We start from the raw sequence: 21,768 nt of genomic DNA, 5'->3' as shown, positions 1-21,768 counted from the left end.
GTTCTCCTTAGTGTTTTATATTGTTCATAATGTGTAGAATTCAAGATTTTTAGTTTGTGACTTTAATAAGGTAGTCTTAAAATAGTCACATATTGCGACTATTTTGCCACGATGTTACGACTGAAGACTTTTGTCACTCGTTTGCTACTACTTTGAGACTTCTTTTGCGACTATATTGTGACGAATATCTGAAGACTTTGTGACTAATACCTGATTTACAATACAAACATGCATATGTTCCAAACCTATACTTTTTACTACTTAGATGAGTGATTCATGCTGCAAATCAGATCATAATGTGTGAAAATCAAACTTTTGGGTTGCTACTATTCTCAAATAGTCACAAAAGAGTAACAATTTGAGACTACTTTGCCACTAGTTTCTTACGGTATTTTTGCGGTTTATGTTCCCACCACAAATTTACTGAAATTTGAGAATCATTTGGTTTCGCGTTTTTTTTCCCCAAAGTCAATTAATCTGCGATTCATTTGCGACTACTTAGCGACTCAATTTCGTTAATAACTAAGCAAACACTTAAACGATATTTCTTTTCTTCACTCTCACAAACACTTAACATCGATATTTCTTTTTCTTCGTCTTCCCTCTAGGGTTTACTCTCACAAACATCTATCAGTTCTCTCTCAAACAAATCGGAGAAATCTATCCTCTTTCTCGATCTAATGCCTCCTAAGGGTAATATTTCTTCCAGAGGTCGCTGTGCCAGAACAGCCACCGGTGTCCGAATCTTCACTGCTAACCCTAGATCCTCTTCTCATTCGTCGAACCCTTCTGAACCGACACACTCTGCGACTCAGTCTGGAAGCCATTCACATCAGAGCCGTCCTTCACAGTTTCTGCCGACTACAAATCCAACGCCGATAAGGAGTCCATCGCCAACTACAGATCCACCGTCGAGAAGAATTCCACCGTCGAGGACAAATCCAGAGTCGAGTACACCTCCACCTCCACCGCGGAGGGTACTTACCCCGCCTCCGATTCCTCAACAAGTGCCTCTACCTGTTCCTCATCCTCAACCTCAACCGGAGCATGTTCCGGAGGAAGCTAATGGCAAAGAAGAAGAAAACGAAGAGCAGCAAAACCCTAATCCAAATGTCGATTACTACCAAGAACTGTTGGATGGTTTGCTAGCTCTTCCAGGCCGAGAACATCTACCACTCCTGTCTCAGCATCCTATCCCTGGAGTTGAAACGTTATGGTATAAACACTCTCTCCTTTTGTAAGTTTAGTTTAAATTGTCTTTGCTTTAAGTCTAAACCGCTTTAAGTGTATATAAGTGTATGTCAAATTTCAAACTCGGTTTTGCAAAAAATAGAAACTGAAACCATGAATGTGTTCACTAGTTTGCGGTAATAGTTTGCGGTTCACTAATTGGTTGTTATTTGATATTCAACAATAGTTTTCAATAGGTTATTGGTTCATATTTTCAAGTAGACTTACTCAGTTAATGTAACAGGTTTAACCGGCACAAAAGAAAGATTTCTCGAGTCATTGTTGGAATCTTAAGGAGAAAGTTTGATGGGCCTTACTACAGTTGGAAGGTTACTCCACAACGCATTCAAGAGCGATACTTCAGGACATTTGCGGTAAGTCAAATTATAGTTTTGACAATGCTTTAAACACTTAACTATATATATATATATATGAATTGGTCAATTTGCTAACTAAACTGTTTTGTGTTATTGTAGCGGAAGTATAATTGGGATATCGGGATTACTGAGCTCGTTAAAGAAGGTTTCTTGAAGATAGCAAAGAACAGGATGAAAGGCATTGTCAGTCAAGTTAGGAGGAGTGGTGTACAACCACCATGGATTGGTGATAAATTATGGCCTATCATGTGCGAATATTGGAACACCCCTGATGCCATTGAGAGGAGTGAGAATGCTTCACATTGCAGAAACTCGGACCGTGGAGGCCTTGGAGTGCACAAACACTTAGCTGGTCAGAAATCATATGTACAAATTCATCAAGAAATGGTAACACTACTCTTTCCATCCACTTCACCTCAAAGTGTTTCTAAAATTTCCATCATTTAATGTGTTTTACTATCATTGTAGGAGGAAGAGCTGGGGCGTCCTGTATCACTGGTCGAAGTGTTTCTTAAAACACACACTCGGCCCGATGGATCATTTGTGGATCAAAAAGCCAAACAAGTTGCTGAGACCTATGAGAAGACCATAGAAGAGAGACAAACTGAAACGGACGATGATGGTCCAGATGGTTCAGAGAGTTCAACACATCGAACTCTTTCCCTTGAAGAAAGAAATGAAATCTTCCTTCAGGTAATTCGTTTATGTCTTTTGTGTGTGATTTTTCTTTGTTAATTTTGGTTTCTTAATGTGAATGATGATTGATGTTGATTCTTAAATTAACAGTATCCTGGTTTTCTTAAAATTGTTTAACTCACTATGCTTAGGAACCTAGAATATTTGATGTTGATTCTGCATTTGGTTTTCTGGTTTGTGCTAATTACCGAATGTTTATCTTTTGATTTAGTGTACTCAAACAGATACCAAAGGTAACCCATTTGGCCTTGGATCACTTGCTGAGACACTAAGGAAAGGAAAAAGGAAAGAGAGTTATGCGAGCTCTTCTGCAGCAACTCTTGCGGAGCTTCAAGATCAACTTCGGCGCAAGATATCTGAACATGAGTCTGAGAATGCACGACGTGATCAGGAACACCGAGACTCTCAAGCTGTGATCAACAAGCTTGTCCTCTTCATCTTTGAAAAAATTCTTGAATACTCAGAATTTACGGTTTCTACTCCTGCAGCCTTCCAACCAGCTACGGCGCCTATAACCACTGCACAACCCATCGATGGAGGCACCACACTAGCCTCCAGTCCAGCTGCACAACCCACCGATGGAAGCACAACACCAGATGCCAATTCCCCTACCTCTAATACTTCTTCCAACTAAACTTTTAATTCCCCTTTTCTCTATGTATGAACTTGCTTTTGAATACTGTTTCTTGGATGTTTAGGATGATCTTTTTGTTTAGGATGATAAGTTTGCTTGTGTGGAACTTTAAATCATCATTCCTTTTGATTATTAGCATTTGAAATTCTGAAATTAATCAGATTGAGGATTGCTAAAACGTATTTGTGACTAAACCAATTAAAAAAATGTGATTATTTAGTGACTAAACCAATTCAAATAATGTGACTATTTAGTGACTAAACCAATTCAAATAATGTTACTATTTTGTGACTAAACCAATTCAAATAATGTGACTATTTTGTGACTAAACCAATTCACAAAGTAGTGGCACAATAGTTACTAAACACGAACTCCTTAGCGACTACAAAAACAGAGTCTAAACATAGTCGCAAATAATAAACGACTAATTTGCGACTCAACTGCTACTAAACTAAAAACAGACTTTGCAACCCTTTTGGGACTAATAGGTCGTCCTTAATCAGTCGCTAAACCCAGACTCTACCGTTAATCCCAAAACGGTCGTAAACATAGGACTGTTATATATAGTCACAAAATTGTCCCTAAGTAGACTTCGTTGCGGTTTAGTCGGAAATGTACAACTACCAACTCTAGTCACAGTTTCGTCGCAAATATACAACTAGATAAAAGAATCCGTAATCAGTTGCAAATAAGCGACCATGTTGCGACCAACATATTTTACGAACGTTTTTTTGCGACCATCAGGAAGAGTCGCGAAGGAGTCGCAAAACCCTTATTTGCGACTAAAGAGCGACTATAGTAAGAGTGACAAATGACCTGTTTTCTTATAGTGTATGAAACTACGTTGATGATGTTGTTTTCCTCTTATCAGCATACTAAATGGCACTTTTCCATATGTTTGTTTGGATGTATGGTACTATTGTGAACATGTGGGAATGGAACAACCTTTTCGATATAGAGATTGATAAAGTTAGGTTTGATCGGGTTCACAATAGTACATCAAAATGTTATTATTGATGCGATCTGATTAACCAGCTTTTTACGATTTAAATACCAAAACATCCAGATCTCTGGGTACAAATGGATTCGTTTGAGTTTGAGTGCAAAATATCCCGATTATATCAATAATAACATTTTGGATTTAATAATTGTATGTTGCATTAATAGTTGTTAGTTTTTTAATTTTAACCTAGAGAAAATAAAAAAAGAAATGAAGTGTTTACTTTCTTCAACATATTGCGCATATTTTTATAATAATCTGAATTCCAAAGATTCTATATTAATGCGACTTATATTTTCGATTTTGAAATCAATAAAGTAAGCTTGCTGTAATAAAAAAAAGTTATGTGTTTTAAGAATTATTTTATGAGGTAGCAAGTAGGAACTAAGGAGAAAATGGGGTCGAAATTATGATTGAATTAAAGAGAGCAGAAAAAAAAAGGAGTTGGCAAGAACACGTGGAATCAGAAAATAAAAAAAGAAAGCTAGAAGCATGCTACAAATACAAAAATCTTCATCTATATATCTATACAAGAACAAAACTTGTTCTACATCTCGTAGATTTAACACACTATACACAAGTAAGACTGAGAAGATAATTAATTGTATTGTAAATATATGAAAAGAAGGAAAAATAAACTATATATTTTGATTAATTACATTAAAATGGCGTATCTCATGCCATCACTAACCATAAGATGGTTAACCTCCGAGACACTACCGTAATCTCCGGACATCCACAGTCCATCAGTCCCGCTAACACTTGGTACCGCGAAGCAAGAGATGATCGAGAACGGGAACCGCATGATCACAGCATTAAAACCTTCTCGTCTTCCATGAGCTACTACTCCCTGCCCTGAGCCTGCAGTGGACGGCTGCAAGTCAGTCTCGTCAGCTACGCGAGGGCTCTTACGAAGGTTTTGAAGGTTACGACGGAGTACGGAAAGCATCTGCGTCATCTCTGTCTCTCTGATCTTGATTTTTTTTGTTTCTTTACTCTCTCTTTCTCTCTCTTTTGGTTGTTGTTTTCTTGAGTTGGATGATATAAAGGCAACTTTGAAGAGAGGAAGGAACCGTATGGGGCTTTCTTTTATTTGTGTATGGAAAGATTGATTTTGCAAGTGGGCAACTTGGAATTTGCTTTTCATTATTAGTGCTACTCTCTTTATCATCTATCTATATTTTATTTTCTTTACCCATAGTTTTGTAATTATTTTTTGTTTTAATAACAAAAGAGACATGGTGGTAGCCTTGTAGGGATAAATTCCATTGTTCGCCCTCTATTATTTACTCTCACTATTAGGTGAACACCCAATTATATCAAAAAGTTCGATTAAGCACTTAAACCATCCACTTATCTAACAACCGAACAATAATACAAAACTCTTACTATAGTTAAGATGTGTTAACATAATTGTAGGGAATTTGAGATTGAGACATATAGTAAAAGAAAGAAAAAAAATGGAAAGAGAATGGAATATGAAAATGAGCACATGCATCTTAAACATACATTGTAAACTAGTTTTCTGTATTTATTCAAAATTATGGTGGTTTTATAATTTTTTATTCCTCAATTAATAAAATTAGTTTTCTTGCTAAAATTTAATAAAATCATACAGTTTTTTTTGACATTTATTAATTTTAATTCAGAAATTTAATTTTATTAATTGAGGAATAATAGAGATTTGGTAGCTTTCTCTTGTTCTGGCAATTAGTAAGTACCTTTACCAGACTGACATTGTTATTACCTAACCTTTTACCTGAAATGAGCATGCCTACTCCTAACAATTTAGACCGAGTCTAGTTTACATGATTTGATGTCATAGTCAAACGAGTACCCATTAATCTGTCGTTCATTGAATTTGGTTCAATTATATGAAAAATTGTGTATAATACTTCTAAAAGTGTCTATAAGAGTCACGGACCAATAGGAAAACCAGAAATTTGCATAGGGATTAGAGGAAATAAACAAAAAAAGGTGGGATGCTAAACATCATGTGGTGTAGTGGAACCAAGTAATTTGTCTTCTTCAAGTGAAATCTCACCCATTGGATGTGATTTGGTGATCTTGTTCCACTCATTCTCTACTCTGAAAAATACCCACTGAAAGCGTCTCAACATCTCCATGGCTGTGATTGTGAACACTGTTATGTAGTTGTGCCTCAAATGTGCTGATAATTTGTATGTCCATGCGCATCTCAGCACCAGATTGCTCCCTATCACCCAGAAATACACCTGCAACCTCGTAATAATTGACAGTTTCAGACATCACAATACGAAGAAAACACAAGGCGGTTTCATTGGAAACTGAATCTCACCCATTGCCGGCCATATAACAGATTTGATATGGCACTTGGACGGCTAAACTTGAATATCTTAGTGAAACCGCTGCACAACAGATAGAAGTTATGTAACTGATATATGACAAAAATTTGGAAATACTGTTTAGTGGATCAGAAGGTGAAGGTTCATCCAATTACCTCAAGTCCCAATCTCGAGTTACATCCCAGTAAAATGAGTAAAGTGAGTTGATGACACTTGAGAAAAGCCAGAGTGGTCGGTAAAATGATGTCCAGCTATCGGCCATTACGTGATATTTAAGCGCAGAAAGGAAGATGACGGGCACTGCTGTTGAATACTTCAGAGCTGAAAATTATTCACAGATCATCTACATTGATGATAGAATAAGAAAATACATGGGACAATCATCAGTTCTCATAGGTTACGCTTTTACCATTTAAAAGAGATGATTTTTCCTTCGTATCTTTGTATTGTCGAAGACATTGCAAAAGACGGCAAATGTAGGGGAAAACAAGAACCAAAGGAATTGCAATTTGATGACTCCCACAGACAGCGTCAGCTTCAAACCAAGCAATTGTTGCGACCTGAAAGTCCAGGAAACCTATTAAACTTCGTATGTCCCAACATTTCACAACAGATAACACAGTATGAAATCCGTGCAGGTCAGACAGACAACCAGGATTCCATTGAATTATCAGAAAAAAATAGGATAGCTAATAATTGGCTGATAAATCATATTCATATACAGGTGTTTGTCAGTCTTTAGGGTAAATATTCCATAGCTACAGATTGAATCTATTTGTTCCAGATTATACAAAAGAATGGAACTAGTTCCTCCTGCCTAAGAAATTTCTAATCTATATTAGATGTTACCAATAAATAGACTGTAAACCAAATACCTGTCTATGCACCATTCGGCAGACAGAGCGCTCTAAGTCGGAAAATACCTGCATATTGTTACCAAGTCAATCATAGTTGGCAATCAAGTATGAGCAGGCATAAATTAAAATGCAAAAGAAATGTAGAAGCAATTCCATTTGTCGGCCAGATAAAACTCAAGTTACACAAATATCATGGAAATCATAATTAGGAAGCTCTTTCGTAGAACTATCTTAAACTTTTATACCTTTACCATGGAGGTCAGAATATCTGCCAAAAAGAAGTCTGGAAATGTAATTGGCTGTGAAACAAAAAAAAACACATCAGATCTCCAGGCTCAAAAGAATTTATCCAGATATAATGTATGAGTTCCAAAAAAAACCTAGAGGACACTGATCAAGCATAACTCTTATAAGCAAAACCTAGAGATTTGTCACATGCAAGATTAAGTTCAATCAACAGCTGTCTATCACTTTACCTGCAGTGGAAACGCTATCCTCCATAATGTTCTCAGCAGAAAATATCGGGATGACAAGTAGAAAATATCGAAAGGAAATATCAGAACCAAAGCAAAAGCAATGTACAGGAGCACCTGCAGCAGTGACAACACAAAAATTAGTCAAACCTTAGCAGATTTATCTGGCATGCAAAGAGGTAACAGAGTAAAGCAATAGACATAACGTATAAGCAAAAAGATTAGAAGGAGGACATAAAGCTAACCGGTTGTGAAGCTGCCAAAGATACTTCCCCATGAGAATACAAATATAGATACGCTGTCATGCTAGTTGGCACAATGATTGTCATCCACATGCTACACTGCAGCCAAATATTACACAAAAGAGAAACAACAAGATTTCAGATACAAACTGAGAACAATACGGAGATAGAGAAGTGTGTCTACTACTATAAAAGCAATCTTCTTCATGTCGAAGAAACCCAAAAAAGATAAAAACACTTGAAGAATTGAACTTAAAATACCTTCCACATCTCTCTGTGAGTAAGGTGGTTATGGTCAAGATCAAAGACTTTGGCATAATTGACACTCCCTTGAGAGAACACCCATAAATTCACTCCCCACAGCCATACCATCATCGTCTGAAGTATTCAAATGCCACATATACTCAGAAGAGAAAAAGAGTTTTCAAAAAGGGCAAAAGAGAGTAGACCTTTCTGAACTTACCACAAGAAGAAGAGGGTTGTAATAAAGAAAAGCTTCATACAAAAATAAATCCCGGAGGTCGATACTCATTCTCATAACTGAATCCCAACCAATCTGTTCAAACAAGAATACAAACAACGTCCTCAAAATGATCAAGATCATCAAAACTCCACCAAATAAAAACTTACACAAAAGAACTCACCTTGCAGCAGCACAGAGCCCAAAAAAGAAACAAAATAACCTGTAAAAAAGAAAGCTTTGATCAAACAAATGACATTCACAGAGACATATATATATATATATATATATATGTACAATATCAATTGTTGAAGGAACAAACCTTAAATCTCCAGAGGAAAATAGGAGAAGGAACCATAGTTGTAATATGAAGTGGTGAACTTGAACCTTTAAGGTCACCCATTTCTGATACACCACCACCTAAATGACCGTCTACACCTAAACAAACAAAAGAAAAACCCAAAATTTTAAAGCTTTTGGTAGATCTCTTTACACCTAAACAGATCAGATTAGCATCTACAGAGGATCCAGTCCACTACACATGATGCATTGTTTGTTTTGAGATACAAGAAACTTGGGCTTACCAGGATCAATGAAAACAGATTTGCTACCAGATTTACGAAGATGAGGACTCGTTGAAGAGATTGTTGCTGGATTTTCAAACATGACCAGAGTTTCATGGTTATGTGGGGTTTGTTACAAAAAAATCGAATCTTTGTACTAATAGTGTTTTTATAAGGAAGCTCTCATCATCACTTTTCACGAAGCAGATCGATCGAGACTCGAGAGACAGACAGAGAAACCCAGAAGAGAGAAATTGTGTGAGGGTTTCGCTTTTGTAGAGATCTTCAATTCAACGCATTTGAGTGGAGATTAAGCGAAACTCTTCCTTTCTTTTTTTTTTTTTTTTTTTTTTTTCCCTTCCGTTAGGATTTAGAAGACTCTCTTTTATTTTTTTTTTTAATTTACATTTGTCATCATCATTATTTATTTTGGGCTTCACTAAAGTTTGTTTAGGCCCACTATTGTAACCAAAAGAAACAATTGGTGAAATTCATATCATATGGAAAAACAATTTTCTTTTGACATTATAACTCCATATTGTATTAAGTTATCAATAATTGTTATGAAAATATGTATGTATATATGTATATATATATGAGGTAATATAATGTAAATTGTAAAGAAACACAAGATATAGAAAGAGACGAGAGAATGAAAGTGAATTATGCTTCTTCTTCTCACTTGACAAGAGTACAAGACAATCACGTTCATCACTAATACATCTTCCTATTCATAGTGGAGTAAACAAAACAAAATATGACTCACACACTCATTCGTTTTAGTAAAGACAAGTGGAAAGATGCAATGACAAATGTTACACTTCAAACACTAGTGTAACATTATATAAATAAGTGTAATGCTATGTGTTTGTGATGAAATAATCATATTTGTTTTACAATATTTCCTTTTAATATCCATCATTATTGATGAATTATATATAACCTCATTAAAAACTTTGCCACGGAAAAATCCATTGGGATAAAAAGCGTGACCAGGAAAAAAGAGTATAGTAACTTAATCTTCTTTTCGAAAAGATATGTATAATCTTTCTTCATAAATTTCTTAGATGACGCATTCCGATATTGTGAATATGATTTCTGAATGTGGTAGTCGAAAGCGCTTTTTTGAATAGATCTGATGCATTGTCACTTGAGCGGATGTATAGCACATCAACTTCCTTGTTCTTCTCGAGTTCTTGAGTGTAGGAGAAGAATCTTGGAGAAATGTGTTTTCTTCTATCGTTCTTGATATAACTTTCTTTGATTTAGGCGACAAATGCAGAGTTATCTTCATACAATATTATTGGTTCTATTCGGATGTGTATTCCACTTGCTTCTAGTGTATGTTTACACTACAAGAAAACATGGTGAAATCCTACTAATTTCCTACAAAAATTTTGGTAAAAGAAAATTGCTACAAAAATACTTACAATTATTCTACAAAAAACAGTTGTTGTAGGAGATTGGTAGGAAATTTCCTATGAAATATATTCGTAAGAAAGTCGTAGAAAATTTCCTACGAAATTCCTTCAAAACGTAAAATCGTAAGAAAATTCGTAGGAAAATAGAAGCAACTAAATAGGAAACGAAGCTGAAGGAATTTAGTAGGCAAAATTTCCTTCCAATTTTTTACAAAAATTGCACCGAAGCAATTTCTTAGGGAACTCGTAGGAAACATTTCCTTCCAATTATCTTCAGAATTTATTTCCTACCAACTGAATGAATGTTTTCCACCAGTTTCCTACTAAATGTTTTATGTTTTAAACTCATTTACTTATACATTAAAGTCTCTTACATATTTACTTTACATTCACAAAATAATTTTTTTAAATCTATCTACATATAAATTTAAAATTATTTACTTATATATTTACTTTACATTTATTGTTTTAATCTATTTACTTATAGATTTAAATCTCTACTATTTACTTATAGATTGTATTTTAGGAAAATCAGGTTCAAACGTATGTTTCCTTATGTTCTTCTTTTCTTTCTTTATGTTTTCCACTAAAATTTATATTATTTAAGCTTCTTACACTAATAGAACAAATATATATTTACGTAAAGGCATATACTTTTTAATTTAGTGAACAAATAAATAACTATTAACTGACAAAACAAAAAAAGAGATGGTGAGATAAAAAAAAATCAGAAGGACAAATATCTCATCTCTTGGTCTTCTTGGGGAATCGAAGAAGCGTTAAAAAAACAAAAAAAAATTCAGATGCAAAGCCATCACAATAGGAGCAGAAGCACAGGCTCAGCTTCACCACTCTTCTTCTTCGTCTTCGCTGTTGTTCCTCTTCCGATCTACTTTTTCGGTTTAGTCGACCAGATCTGTTCGTTTCAGTTATGGAGCGTTCCTCTTCCTTAGTTTGTTTTTTCATGTCTTTGTTTTCTGTTTGTTTCTGAGATTTGATGATGATGAGATGATTCGCCAATTGTGTTTTTGCATATCTCAATTCCATCTTAGCTTCCTGTCACCTTCCTCCTTTTATATTTCAGATCTAACTTTTTTTTCCAGATCTCGCCACCGTCAACACTCGTCCGTGATTAAAAAGTAAATCTTATGATTCAACAAAGAAAAGCAGAAAGAGAAGAAGTTTTTTGGTGATGAAAGGACAGTACCGGAGATGGCGGCGGAGGAGAGCGGCGGAGAGAGTTGAAATTGTTTATTTATTTGTTTATTTGTTTTTTTTAAAGGAAAAAAATTGTAATTATATTTAATTAATTTAATAAAACTCTTTGATTAATAATTGTTTCTTTTATAAAATTTAATTTAATTTTCGAAATTAATGAATTAATTTTATGTTTTAATATTTTAGTAGGGAAATGGTAAGAGCTATGTGGTAGGAAAATAGTAGAAACTTGTTATCTACTAACATTTTGGTAGGAAAATAGTTAAAAAAATTTCTTCCATTTTTCTACGAAGTTTTTACGAAAATGTTTTAGTAGGAAATTGGTAGAAAATTTCTTACGAAATTCTTTCCAAAACTGATTTCCTTCGGGCTATTACTTCCAATATTTTTTGTAGGAAAATAGTAAGAAACATTTGTTTGCTACCATTTTCCTTCAAAATCTGCGGTAGGAATTGGAATGTTTTCTTGTAGTGTTAGTCATATATCTAAGCCATACACATTCTCTGCATGCTTCATGAAGGGCAATACTTTTTGCATAATTTGAGGAAGTGGCGACCAATGTTTGTTTATGTGAGCGCCACGAGATTACAGTTCCTCCAATTGTGAAAACATATCCAGTTTGGGATCGAGATTTATGGGGATCCGATAAATATCATGCACGCATCTGCTAAACTAACTAGACCAACCACAAAGTTTCTAGGATAATATAATCCCAAATCAATCGTTCATTGAAGGTAATAGATAATATGGTTTATCCCATTCCAATGCATGCAGGTAGGGGATGAGTTGTATCTTACATGTAGATTAGTAGCGAATGCAATATCTGGTCTAGTGCAATTTGCAAGGTGCATGAGTCCACCGATAACACTCATATAAGGTACTTTAGGACCAAGTATTTTCTTGTTATCCTCACAAGGTCTGAACGAATCATTTTCAACATTCAAAGAACTATTGACTATTGGAGTACTTAGATCATCTCCAACGAGAGTATGGTAACAAATTTCTTAGTGATTTAAGGGAAAAAAATAAATGAAAAATAGTGAATAAGCTAAGAAATAAATCTTAGCTAAGATATTTCAGAGCTAAATTCTTAGAACAAGTGTCAAATGGGTAATGGGTGGAGTTTTAGTGAAAAAAAAAATGAAAAAAAAAGAAATTTTTGCGCGTAATTTTTTTTTTCTTCTTTCTCTTTCGTTGTCTCTCTCGTTATCAACTATGGTCATTGATCTTAAGCCGAGCTTGGGTCCGGGGCACAAGTAAAGAAAAGAATCATCCGCTTTCCGCCTAATTGGATCCTCTTGAATCATGTATCTATGTTTTTGTTGAGGTTAATTGAATTTGAAGCAATGGCGACAATGGGTTTCTTCTATTTTTTTGGATCCGGTGAGTTTGATTAGCTTTTCAATATGGGGAGTGATGATTCGAGTACCCACGAATTGATTAGTACTCTATATAGTGAGTTTCATAGTTTTGAAATATCTAATTTTTACGGTATAGTGATTGTTGGGTCATTTGTTTATTATACACAGGCAAAAAATCTTGATGATCAGAAAAAATGTTCAGGTTAGTTTATATTCCAAAAAGATTGAGCTTTTAACAAATTCCAATCAGATTCGGGAAAACTTACTTTGGTGATTAGCTTCTTGTGTATTGTATTTGTAAATCATTAGTACCCTTTTATCTCCAAAATTCTTGGATTTTTAGGTTATCTCATTATCTGATCAGTGTCTGGGGTAACAGAATAAGTTTATGTTCTAAATATATCAAGAATGAGAAATTGGTGTTCCTATTAATCTCTTCTATATATGGTTTACATGGCTGGAGAAGATGTGTCTTGAGAGTTGTAATCTCTATTATCATCTGCTTTTATTGGATGTTTTGGATAATTTTTTTCAAACAGTAACTTGTTATTCTGCTGTTGGAAGAGGCCTATCAAGTGCTAAGTGATTATGGAAAACGCCAAGCTTATGATGCTTGTGCGAAGTCAGGGATCTTTACGTTAGTCTCTTTTTCATTTGTGGATCTTCTAGGTGCGAAAAGTGTTAGGTCCTTTTTATTTATGCTTACTTGTTTTTGTTCATTTTTTCAGTGATGCAATCATCGATCCTGCTGAAATTTTTGCAATGCTTTTTGGTAGTGAACTTTTTGAAGGGTACATAGGACAGCTTGCTATGGTATCAATGGCTTCACTTGATAGCTTCACTGAAGGGTATGTGAGTTTAGTACACTCTGCATCAATAACAGTTGCTTAAAAAGTTTCGACTAAAATAAACTGTTTTATTGTTTGTGGTAATCTTAGGAACCACAAAGCCCCTACGTAGAAGAAATCAAACAAATATGTGATAAACAAAGACGAATTTGTCAGTAAAGCTGAAGGTGAAATAGCTAGACTCTCAAACGCATGTAATATATTCTGTGAAGTGTTCTCTGTTTAGTAGTTATGCTTTCTCTTTCAATCAATGCCATCTCTGTTCTGAAACGATTCTCACCCTCTTCTATTTTGATATCCTTCAGCTTATGGTGGATATGTTGAATACAATTGGGTATATATATGTAAGACAAGCAACAAAAGAGTTAGGGAAGAAAGCTAATTATCTCGAAGTACTATTAGTTGCTGAATGATTTAGGAACAAATGTCATTTCATCAAATCTCAATTAACAGCTGCAACAGGTTAGATTAAAGTCAAAACTAAACTTTTCTTTCAACTTCAAAACTGAATATAAAACAAACTTTTCTTTCAACTTCAAAACTGAATACTGAGGATTCTTTTTCATGTTTTGATTGTATATTTTCATGTTTGCTTGTACTTAAAGCAAGTTTTTGAAAACAAATGTAAGAACTTTGAATTAAGAACTTTACCATTGGAATTATATTTTTAACTTGTATCTTACAAAAGTTATTAGCTTTGAATTTGTACTTTTTCTAATTAAAATAATGTTAACATATTTGTTTACAACTTTATCATTGGAGATGCTCTTAAAAGAGTCACGTTATCCATATTAAAGCGCTTTAAAATCTTTTTCGTATAATTTGATTGATGCACAAATATTTCATCTTGGAAATGTTCTATTTGGAACCCAAGATAAAATTTATTCTTTCCAAGATCTTTCATTTTGAACTCTTCTTTCATATGAGTTCTTGCATCAGCAATCTCCTTTCGAGTTCCAGTTATATTTAGATCATCAACATATACATCAATGATCACAAATCCTGATGGATATTTCTTTATAAAGGCGCGTGGACATATTTCATTATTCACATACCTTTTCTTCAATAGGTATTCGTTTAAGCGATTATACCACATGTGCACATATTGTTTTAATCCGTAAAGTTGATCGATGTAATTTGATTGAACAAATTTCATTAGACTTTGAGTCTACTACCTCAGGAATTTTAAATACTTTTTGGGATTTTCATGTATATATCATTATCTAACGATCCATACAAATATGCTGTCATTACATCCATATGGTACATTTCTAAATTCTTAGGCTCATTAAGTACCTGAATGTAATTGCATTCATGACCGAAGAATATGTTTTTTCATAAACAACTCCAGGTCTTTGCAAAAAACCTTGTGCAACAAGTCGGGCTTTATATCTTGTGATTTCATCTTTCTCATTTCTCTTTCGCACAAATACCCACTTGCAACCAACATGTTTAACATCTTTAGATGCAGTGACAAGAGGTCCAAATACATTTCTTTTATTGAGGAAGAGCAACTCAATTTGCATAGTTTTTTTCTATTTCTCCCAATGAGGCCTATGTTGGTACTTTGATACGGACTTTGGATCTGGATCATCTTTTTTTATGATTGATCTCTTTAGATACAGAAAAATAAAATATACTACTATCATCTTTTTGTGTATGAACATGAGGAACCAGATGTTCAACATCGATTCCTATAGACATACAATAGTCATAAAAAGCTTGTGAAGTGAATTCACCAGCGTTATCAAGTCTAACTTTCTTAATACCATAATCAGAGAATTGAGCTTTTAGTGTGATTCTTTGGGAAATGAATTTTGCGAAAGCCGTATTTTGTGTTTTCAATAGACACACATGTGACTATCTACTAGATGCATCAATCATTACCATAAAGTCCCAAAATGTCCCGCATGAAGGATGTATAGGTCCACATATATCACCATTCTCTCTAAGGACATTGGTGATTCATTTCCAACTTTGACTCACGATGGCCGAATTATGAGTTTTTCTTGAGAACATGAATTACATGAAAACTCACCATATTAAAATACTTTTTGGTTTTTTAATGGATGACCATTTAAATTTTGCACAATTATTCGTATCATGACTAAACCAAGATGTCCAAGTCTTTCATGTCATATCTGAAATGTACTATTAAACTTAGAGTTTACTGTAACATATGATGCAAATATGATGATTTTAGTGAAATATAATCCAAAGGATAACACACTCTATATAATGCATCAATTTCAAATTATGTTCCCTTTGGCATTGAGAAAGTGGCTTTTCTATAGCCCATACATAATCTTTGCATTACCACATATAGTACTCACGCTTCCGGTAGAGTTTTTTATTTTGAGAGAGGAGAAGTGTTTTTTATGTTTAAGTATTAAGTGTGTTGAAACACTGTCTGCTAGACACATATCTCCATCTTCAATCTCAAAATTTAACATTTTCTGAGATAAAATATTTATAAAGTATGCATTAAAAGAATAACATAAAGTCTTACAAAATATTTACTATATTACAATAAAACCATTATTGAGAAAGACTTTTACAAAACATGAAATACATATAATACTATTACAACCATAGCATGGCATATTGATCTTATTCGCATGATTTCCCGTTTTTGTGAACAATCTGCGATGTCGAGATGGGTTTCATCATTTAGGCCGTGGAAGGAAAGTCCAACTTCATCAGAGATGAGGTTGGTCTAGATATCCCTTTCTTTTTCTTTCTGAGATGCTTGATACAGATCAGCTAAATATTTTGGTATACAACAGGTTTAAAACCAATGTCCTTTCATGCCACATATGGAACAAGCATTTTCATCATGTTTCTTCAAAACACGCCCAACATCATTCACTTGAAGATTTTTGTTGCTTTTTCTCGCGTTGAAGCTATTAGGATATAAACCCTTTCCTTTTCCTCGTCCACGACCTCCTCCACAACCGCGACCACGACCTCAACCGCGTCTGTGTTCTCTTCATTGTTAATTATTATAAGTGGATATCACAACATTCACTTCTGAAAGTGGAGCTGATCCAGGTGGACGAGTTTGATGATTTATCATCATGAGCTCAATATTTTGTTCAGCAACATGAAGAACTTTTATTAATTCAGAATATCGAGTATACCTCTCTTGCTCGATATTGTTGCTACATGAGTACATTTGTAGGATGAAAAGTTTGGAATCTTTTCCCGATCATATCAGAAACTTTTTCTCCGCATAGAGCCATCCTTGAAGTGATTCCGAACAAAGCAAAATTTATTCACTTATATTTTTGTAATCCTGAAACCGTAGATTTAGTCATTCTTGTTTGGCTTTTGGTAAGATCATATATTTTTGGTTATCAAACCTATCTTTGAGAGCGATCCAAAGATCTGCGGAATTTTCTCTTGTAGAGATGGTGACGCAAAAACATCATGGTTCTTGCATTTTTCTCTTCGAACCCCATTTCTGATGGATCAAGAATTTTGAGAAGCCCATTCCCTTTTTGATACATTTTTGCATCTAATGCCCATGTCATATAATTTTTTTCAGAGATATCAAGGACCAAAAATTCAAGCTTTGCCATGTTCGAATTAATAACTATATAATAAAACAATTTGTTAAATATGTATACCTTCTATGAAAAACTTTTGTAAAAATTTTGTTTTGATAGTAAAAAAAACTTAAAAGATTATAATCTATTATAGAAATAGAAATTTGAAGAATTATTTTCGGAAATATTGTTTACCATTATGATCAAAGAGGAACTATAGCTTACTACTACATAAATAATATGTATATAAGCTTAAATGAATTTAGTGTAATTTAAATGTTACCTCAAATTTATGACGAATCGAAATCACTTATGCTCAAACTGATAACAGATTGGAAGTCACTGTGCTGATAACGTGTTATAAAACTATTATATAATATATGTATACGTGTATATATACATATGTGGTAATATAATGTATATTGTAAAGAAAACAAGAGATAAAAAGAGACGAGAGAATGAGAGTGAATTATGCTTCTTCTTCTCACTTGACAAGAATAAAAGACAACCACGTTCACCACTAATACATCCTCCTATTTATCGAGGAGTAAACAAAATATATGACTTACACACTCATTAGTTTTAGTAAAAAAAAGTGGAAAGAAGCAATGAGAAATGTTACGCTTCAAAGATTAGTGTAACATTACATGGATAAGTGTAATACTATGTGTTTTTGATGAAATAATCACACTTATTTTACAATAAAAGTGACTTTCTTCAAGACAGTCAATGAGTAGCGCTCATCATAAGTTTGAGTCTTAGGGCAAAAAAAGGTTTTGGGACCTTTTTATTATACAAAAAAAGATTTTGGGACCTTTTTGTTATACAAAAAAGGTTTTCGGCGTTTTTGACTTTTTAAAGCAAGTTTTGTGGATTTTTAACGAATATAGATAATATAGGCTCTTTTACGATATAAAAAGACATTTAGAAAAAAATTAGATCTTTTAAATAAATTTTAAAAGAAATATGGACTTTTTAATAATCATTTTTAGACTACTTATTATTTTTTCCATAAATCTTAACCTTTTTGGCTTATGAAAATTTTTGTAGTAGGTAAGGCTTTGGCTGTCGTACTTCCATACCATTCTATTGAGCCGGACCTGTCAATGAGACCGCATAATCCACTTAATCTTGCACATTTCGCAAGTCAGCCATTATGTATATTATCTTTATGAATAATATACATAGTACTAAAAGATACAAAACAATATCTAAATTATATAATATCCTTTAACACTAGAGAAAATATAGACAGTTTTTTATTAACAATCATAAAAAGGAGATATGAACAATCTATCGCAATGATGACTCTATTCATAGAGAGTGCCAATAGACGCTTCATTGTCCATAGAAATGTTTCAAGCTTAACATGCAAAGAGGAGAAGCATCAGCATAAACTTTCCAGTCATAAATGTAGGATTTGATGATTTTATCGCCTATAGATACAATCCACCCATGTCTGCTATGAGCATCTAAAACATGCCATGATCCATCGATGAAACACACAAGAGACTCTTATGGAACCAAAAGGGCAACTAAACTCAAAGTTACCTCCTCTCTAAGTCTTCTTGAAAAAATACCATGTTTTCAACAAATGAGTTACAAAAACTCGTGAATTTTGGTACGAAAAGTGAAAGCATATCGATCGGTGTACGTGCAATACCAATCCATATCAAACTGTAAAATAAACAGATCAGAATATTTAAGAACATTAAAGAGCATTGATCAATCATGCCGGTAGTTATATATAATATGTAAGTTCATATATAAGACAAAAGGTTTTTAAACATGGATTACTTTTATAAAATCAACCTATGGTGTATAGCGATATTTATATATGGTTCTATCCCATTTTTTCTCCAAAAAAAATAACCATGTATTCATATAACATGTCCAACAACCTGTAAAATTCTAAAATACCGAGAACAGACAAATTGTCTACAAGAAAACTCTAAACATGATTATAAATTAACCCTAAAACCGTTAATAATGAGACTAACACATTTTCTGAGACATGAACTTTTTTGCTTAAAAATTAAAAATTCAATTTTAAACAAAAAGTAGGTAAACGGTTAATTTATTTCCATATATTTGTTCAAAAAATTTGTGGAATGAGAGAAAAAATTGTTGGTTTTTTTGTTGTATACTAGGTTAGTACCGCGCTACGCCGCAGATTTGTTTTTATATGTTTTTTATAATTTTTTTTTGTTTTGTAATTTTTAAAATCATAATTCATAGGGTAATCGTGATAAAACAGGTTTTAATAGTTTTGTTTTTCTAGAAAAAACCGCACTATGCCACAGAATCTAGCTTTCAAATCTCGAAGAGTCTTCTGCACCAATGTTTTAGCTTCTTTTAAATCCAAATTTGTAAAACTTCTCAACTATTTTAGCCGAATCATCAAAAGGCTTCAATTTTATCTTAAACACAGTCTCCACAGCTGACTCACTCGAACTACTACCACTATATCCCTGATTCAATCCCGCCACGATCCCACCAGCACCATGTTTTATAACAACAACGGTTCAGAGTTTTCTGATGGCGACAAGGATCATATCTCGTCTGAACACACACTTCATTGGTGGACTATGGGGCTAAGTTGGATCGTCGTTGACTAGTTGGATTTGTTAGGAGCTTCTTTTGATCTAAATCTTCCTTTGAGTTTTAGAACTAAGGAAAGACTGGAAATTTCTACACAGAAAAAGAGTGAAATATTAAGGTTCAATTTGGCAGCCAAATCTGAAACATAGCATCAAGTAGGAGAGACTCTTAGCCTTTAGTTGTTTCAAAAATGGTTTGAGACTATTGTTCTTTTCTTTGGATGACCTCCGATTAGGGTTTCGATGTCCTCTTTCTTTCCTCTGATGTTGAGTGTGCGTTGTTGGTCACCTTCTTCAATTGCCATACATAGGTTAATTTGGGTTCTTTTACTGTTTTCTTGGACAACATTGTAATTGGGCTGAGTCCGTAATAGAAAGCACAATGAATGATATGGAATTGAGAAGGATTATTATTAGATAAAAATATTGAGCTGTATTAATCCTTATAATTTGATTTACTAACTGTTTTAACTGATTTGTTAACTCCTCCTTTAACTAAATTTAACTAAAAAGTTGAGGTGTCAACACTGGAGAGAAGCACATCCAGTTTTTATTGTATTGATATGTCCAACTTTTACAAGTTGGATTTAAATTCTTAATGGCCAAAGATCTCTTTGAGCTCTTCAACTTGTAAAATTCTTATTGTATTGATATGTCCAACTTTTACAAGTTGGATTTAAATTCTTAATGCCCATTAGCCAAATTCCTACATTCGTAGGAGCCGGGATTCGATCCCGGGTGTGATAGTGCTTTCTACAAATGGACTTACCTCCTGCCACTGCACTAAGGTCACTTCACATTCTTAATGGCATTTTATAATGTAGTTTTACTAAGGGGTATTTCTTTTTTTTTATAATGAAAATACTGTAGCTACTCCTACAAAATAGAGGTTACTCTATTTATTAGTTTTGGTATATAAGTTATTCAGGTTATTCTCTCAATTGACCCTACTATATTAATGATTTAATTCAGAAGTACACAACATTAAGTATAGTCCATATCATTACAAAATATAATATTATTACAAATTAACCTAAATTTATTTGCATTAAAGGTATTAATGTCTAATCAGATTTATAACCAATTGTCATATTATTCAAATAACCAAATAATGATAACAATTATTCTTAACCCATTCATGATATCTTGAATTATGGATTAAACCCGAATTTTTGTTTTTTCAAAAAAAATATTTAACATACCGTTATTAAAAATCTTTATCATAAACAAACCATAATTATCATTTTCTAACAAAACTCGGGTTTATAACCATTATTAATCAAATTACACTTATTATACACCATCTCCTTACGGAAAAACAAAAATTTGTGGATTTTTGTTTACAGATAGTGGAGAATTTGAATTTCAAGTTCGGTCACGAAAAAAACAGTTTATTAGTAAATTTTAATGTTCAAGCTTAACTTGATACTTTTACAGAATAAGATAAATATTTAACATATAAAAAATGACCAAAATACTCTATTTTTTTTAAATAAATATATTTAACATATTTATAGCATATAATGATTTGATGTAATGAGTTATGATCTTTATAACGCACGACGGGTTAAATATAAAATATTATAATTATATGATGAGATTATTTAAAATTAATAAAAAATATCAAAAATTATTGTAATATAAAAAATAGAAATATTTTTTTTTATAAAATAAAATTCAACCCGGCTACTCATCTAGTTCATTCTAATGTAAAATAATTTAAAATGAAGTGTTAATCCTCCATTCAGACTTCAAATTATAATTTTTTTAAATTAAATAACCAAAAATAATAGGAACACTGAACTTCTATTTCAATAATGATTAAAAATTAAATTAACAAAATAAACACGAAATAGAAACCCTCACCTCACATCTCTCTCTATCTCTGTCTCGTTGTCATATATCATTTCCATTTC

At 33.3% G+C, this 21,768-nt stretch overlaps 4 protein-coding genes and 1 long non-coding RNA gene across 20 annotated transcripts; 3 read left to right on the top strand and 2 right to left on the bottom strand.

Moving 5' to 3' along the window:
• Positions 1-680: 680 nt before the first annotated feature.
• Positions 681-2,937, top strand: LOC147934317 (uncharacterized). The gene is made up of 5 exons (XM_087472587.1): positions 681-1,216; positions 1,475-1,604; positions 1,707-1,994; positions 2,076-2,300; positions 2,515-2,937. Exons 1-5 carry the CDS (start codon positions 681-683, stop codon positions 2,935-2,937), a joined length of 1,602 nt encoding a protein of 533 aa, XP_087328713.1.
• A 1,502-nt stretch (positions 2,938-4,439) lies between these two features.
• Positions 4,440-5,080, bottom strand: LOC104724008 (uncharacterized). Its single transcript, XM_010442459.3, has one exon. The coding sequence runs from the start codon at positions 4,893-4,895 to the stop codon at positions 4,593-4,595; it is 303 nt and encodes a 100-aa protein (XP_010440761.1). The 5' UTR covers positions 4,896-5,080; the 3' UTR covers positions 4,440-4,592.
• A 691-nt stretch (positions 5,081-5,771) lies between these two features.
• Positions 5,772-9,543, bottom strand: LOC104724007 (uncharacterized). Its single transcript, XM_010442458.3, has 13 exons — positions 8,878-9,543; positions 8,616-8,731; positions 8,478-8,516; positions 8,297-8,389; positions 8,095-8,211; positions 7,837-7,932; positions 7,595-7,708; positions 7,364-7,417; positions 7,137-7,184; positions 6,671-6,821; positions 6,417-6,582; positions 6,255-6,324; positions 5,772-6,171 (listed from the first exon to the last, which is right to left on the bottom strand). The coding sequence occupies exons 1-13, from the start codon at positions 8,957-8,959 to the stop codon at positions 5,923-5,925; spliced, it is 1,395 nt and encodes a 464-aa protein (XP_010440760.2). The 5' UTR covers positions 8,960-9,543; the 3' UTR covers positions 5,772-5,922.
• A 1,368-nt stretch (positions 9,544-10,911) lies between these two features.
• Positions 10,912-11,612, top strand: LOC147934316 (uncharacterized). The gene is made up of 2 exons (XR_015571525.1): positions 10,912-11,205; positions 11,381-11,612. It is a non-coding gene; the product is annotated as an uncharacterized LOC147934316 (long non-coding RNA).
• Positions 11,613-12,534: 922 nt separating this feature from the next.
• On the top strand, positions 12,535-14,096 carry LOC104724005 (chaperone protein dnaJ 10-like). 16 transcript variants are annotated; one of them, XR_015571524.1, is made up of 6 exons: positions 12,588-12,878; positions 13,025-13,058; positions 13,421-13,525; positions 13,633-13,704; positions 13,795-13,898; positions 14,010-14,096. XR_015571524.1 is itself a non-coding variant. In XM_010442456.3 (4 exons), exons 1-4 carry the CDS (start codon positions 12,809-12,811, stop codon positions 13,814-13,816), a joined length of 285 nt encoding a protein of 94 aa, XP_010440758.1. In that variant the 5' UTR covers positions 12,603-12,808; the 3' UTR covers positions 13,817-13,977. The 16 variants fall into 16 exon arrangements, 1 of the variants encoding a protein (XP_010440758.1); XR_757480.3 differs by having other exon boundaries at positions 12,603-12,878; positions 13,421-13,493; positions 13,585-13,704; positions 13,795-13,871; XR_757479.3 differs by having other exon boundaries at positions 12,603-12,878; positions 13,421-13,493; positions 13,585-13,704.
• Positions 14,097-21,768: the final 7,672 nt, after the last annotated feature.

The sequence above is a fragment of the Camelina sativa genome, chromosome 11 (genome assembly GCF_030686135.1).
Source record: "Camelina sativa cultivar CO46 ecotype springtype chromosome 11, ASM3068613v1".
Lineage (NCBI taxonomy): Eukaryota > Viridiplantae > Streptophyta > Magnoliopsida > Brassicales > Brassicaceae > Camelina > Camelina sativa.
This window is presented reverse-complemented; position numbering and strand designations above follow the sequence as displayed.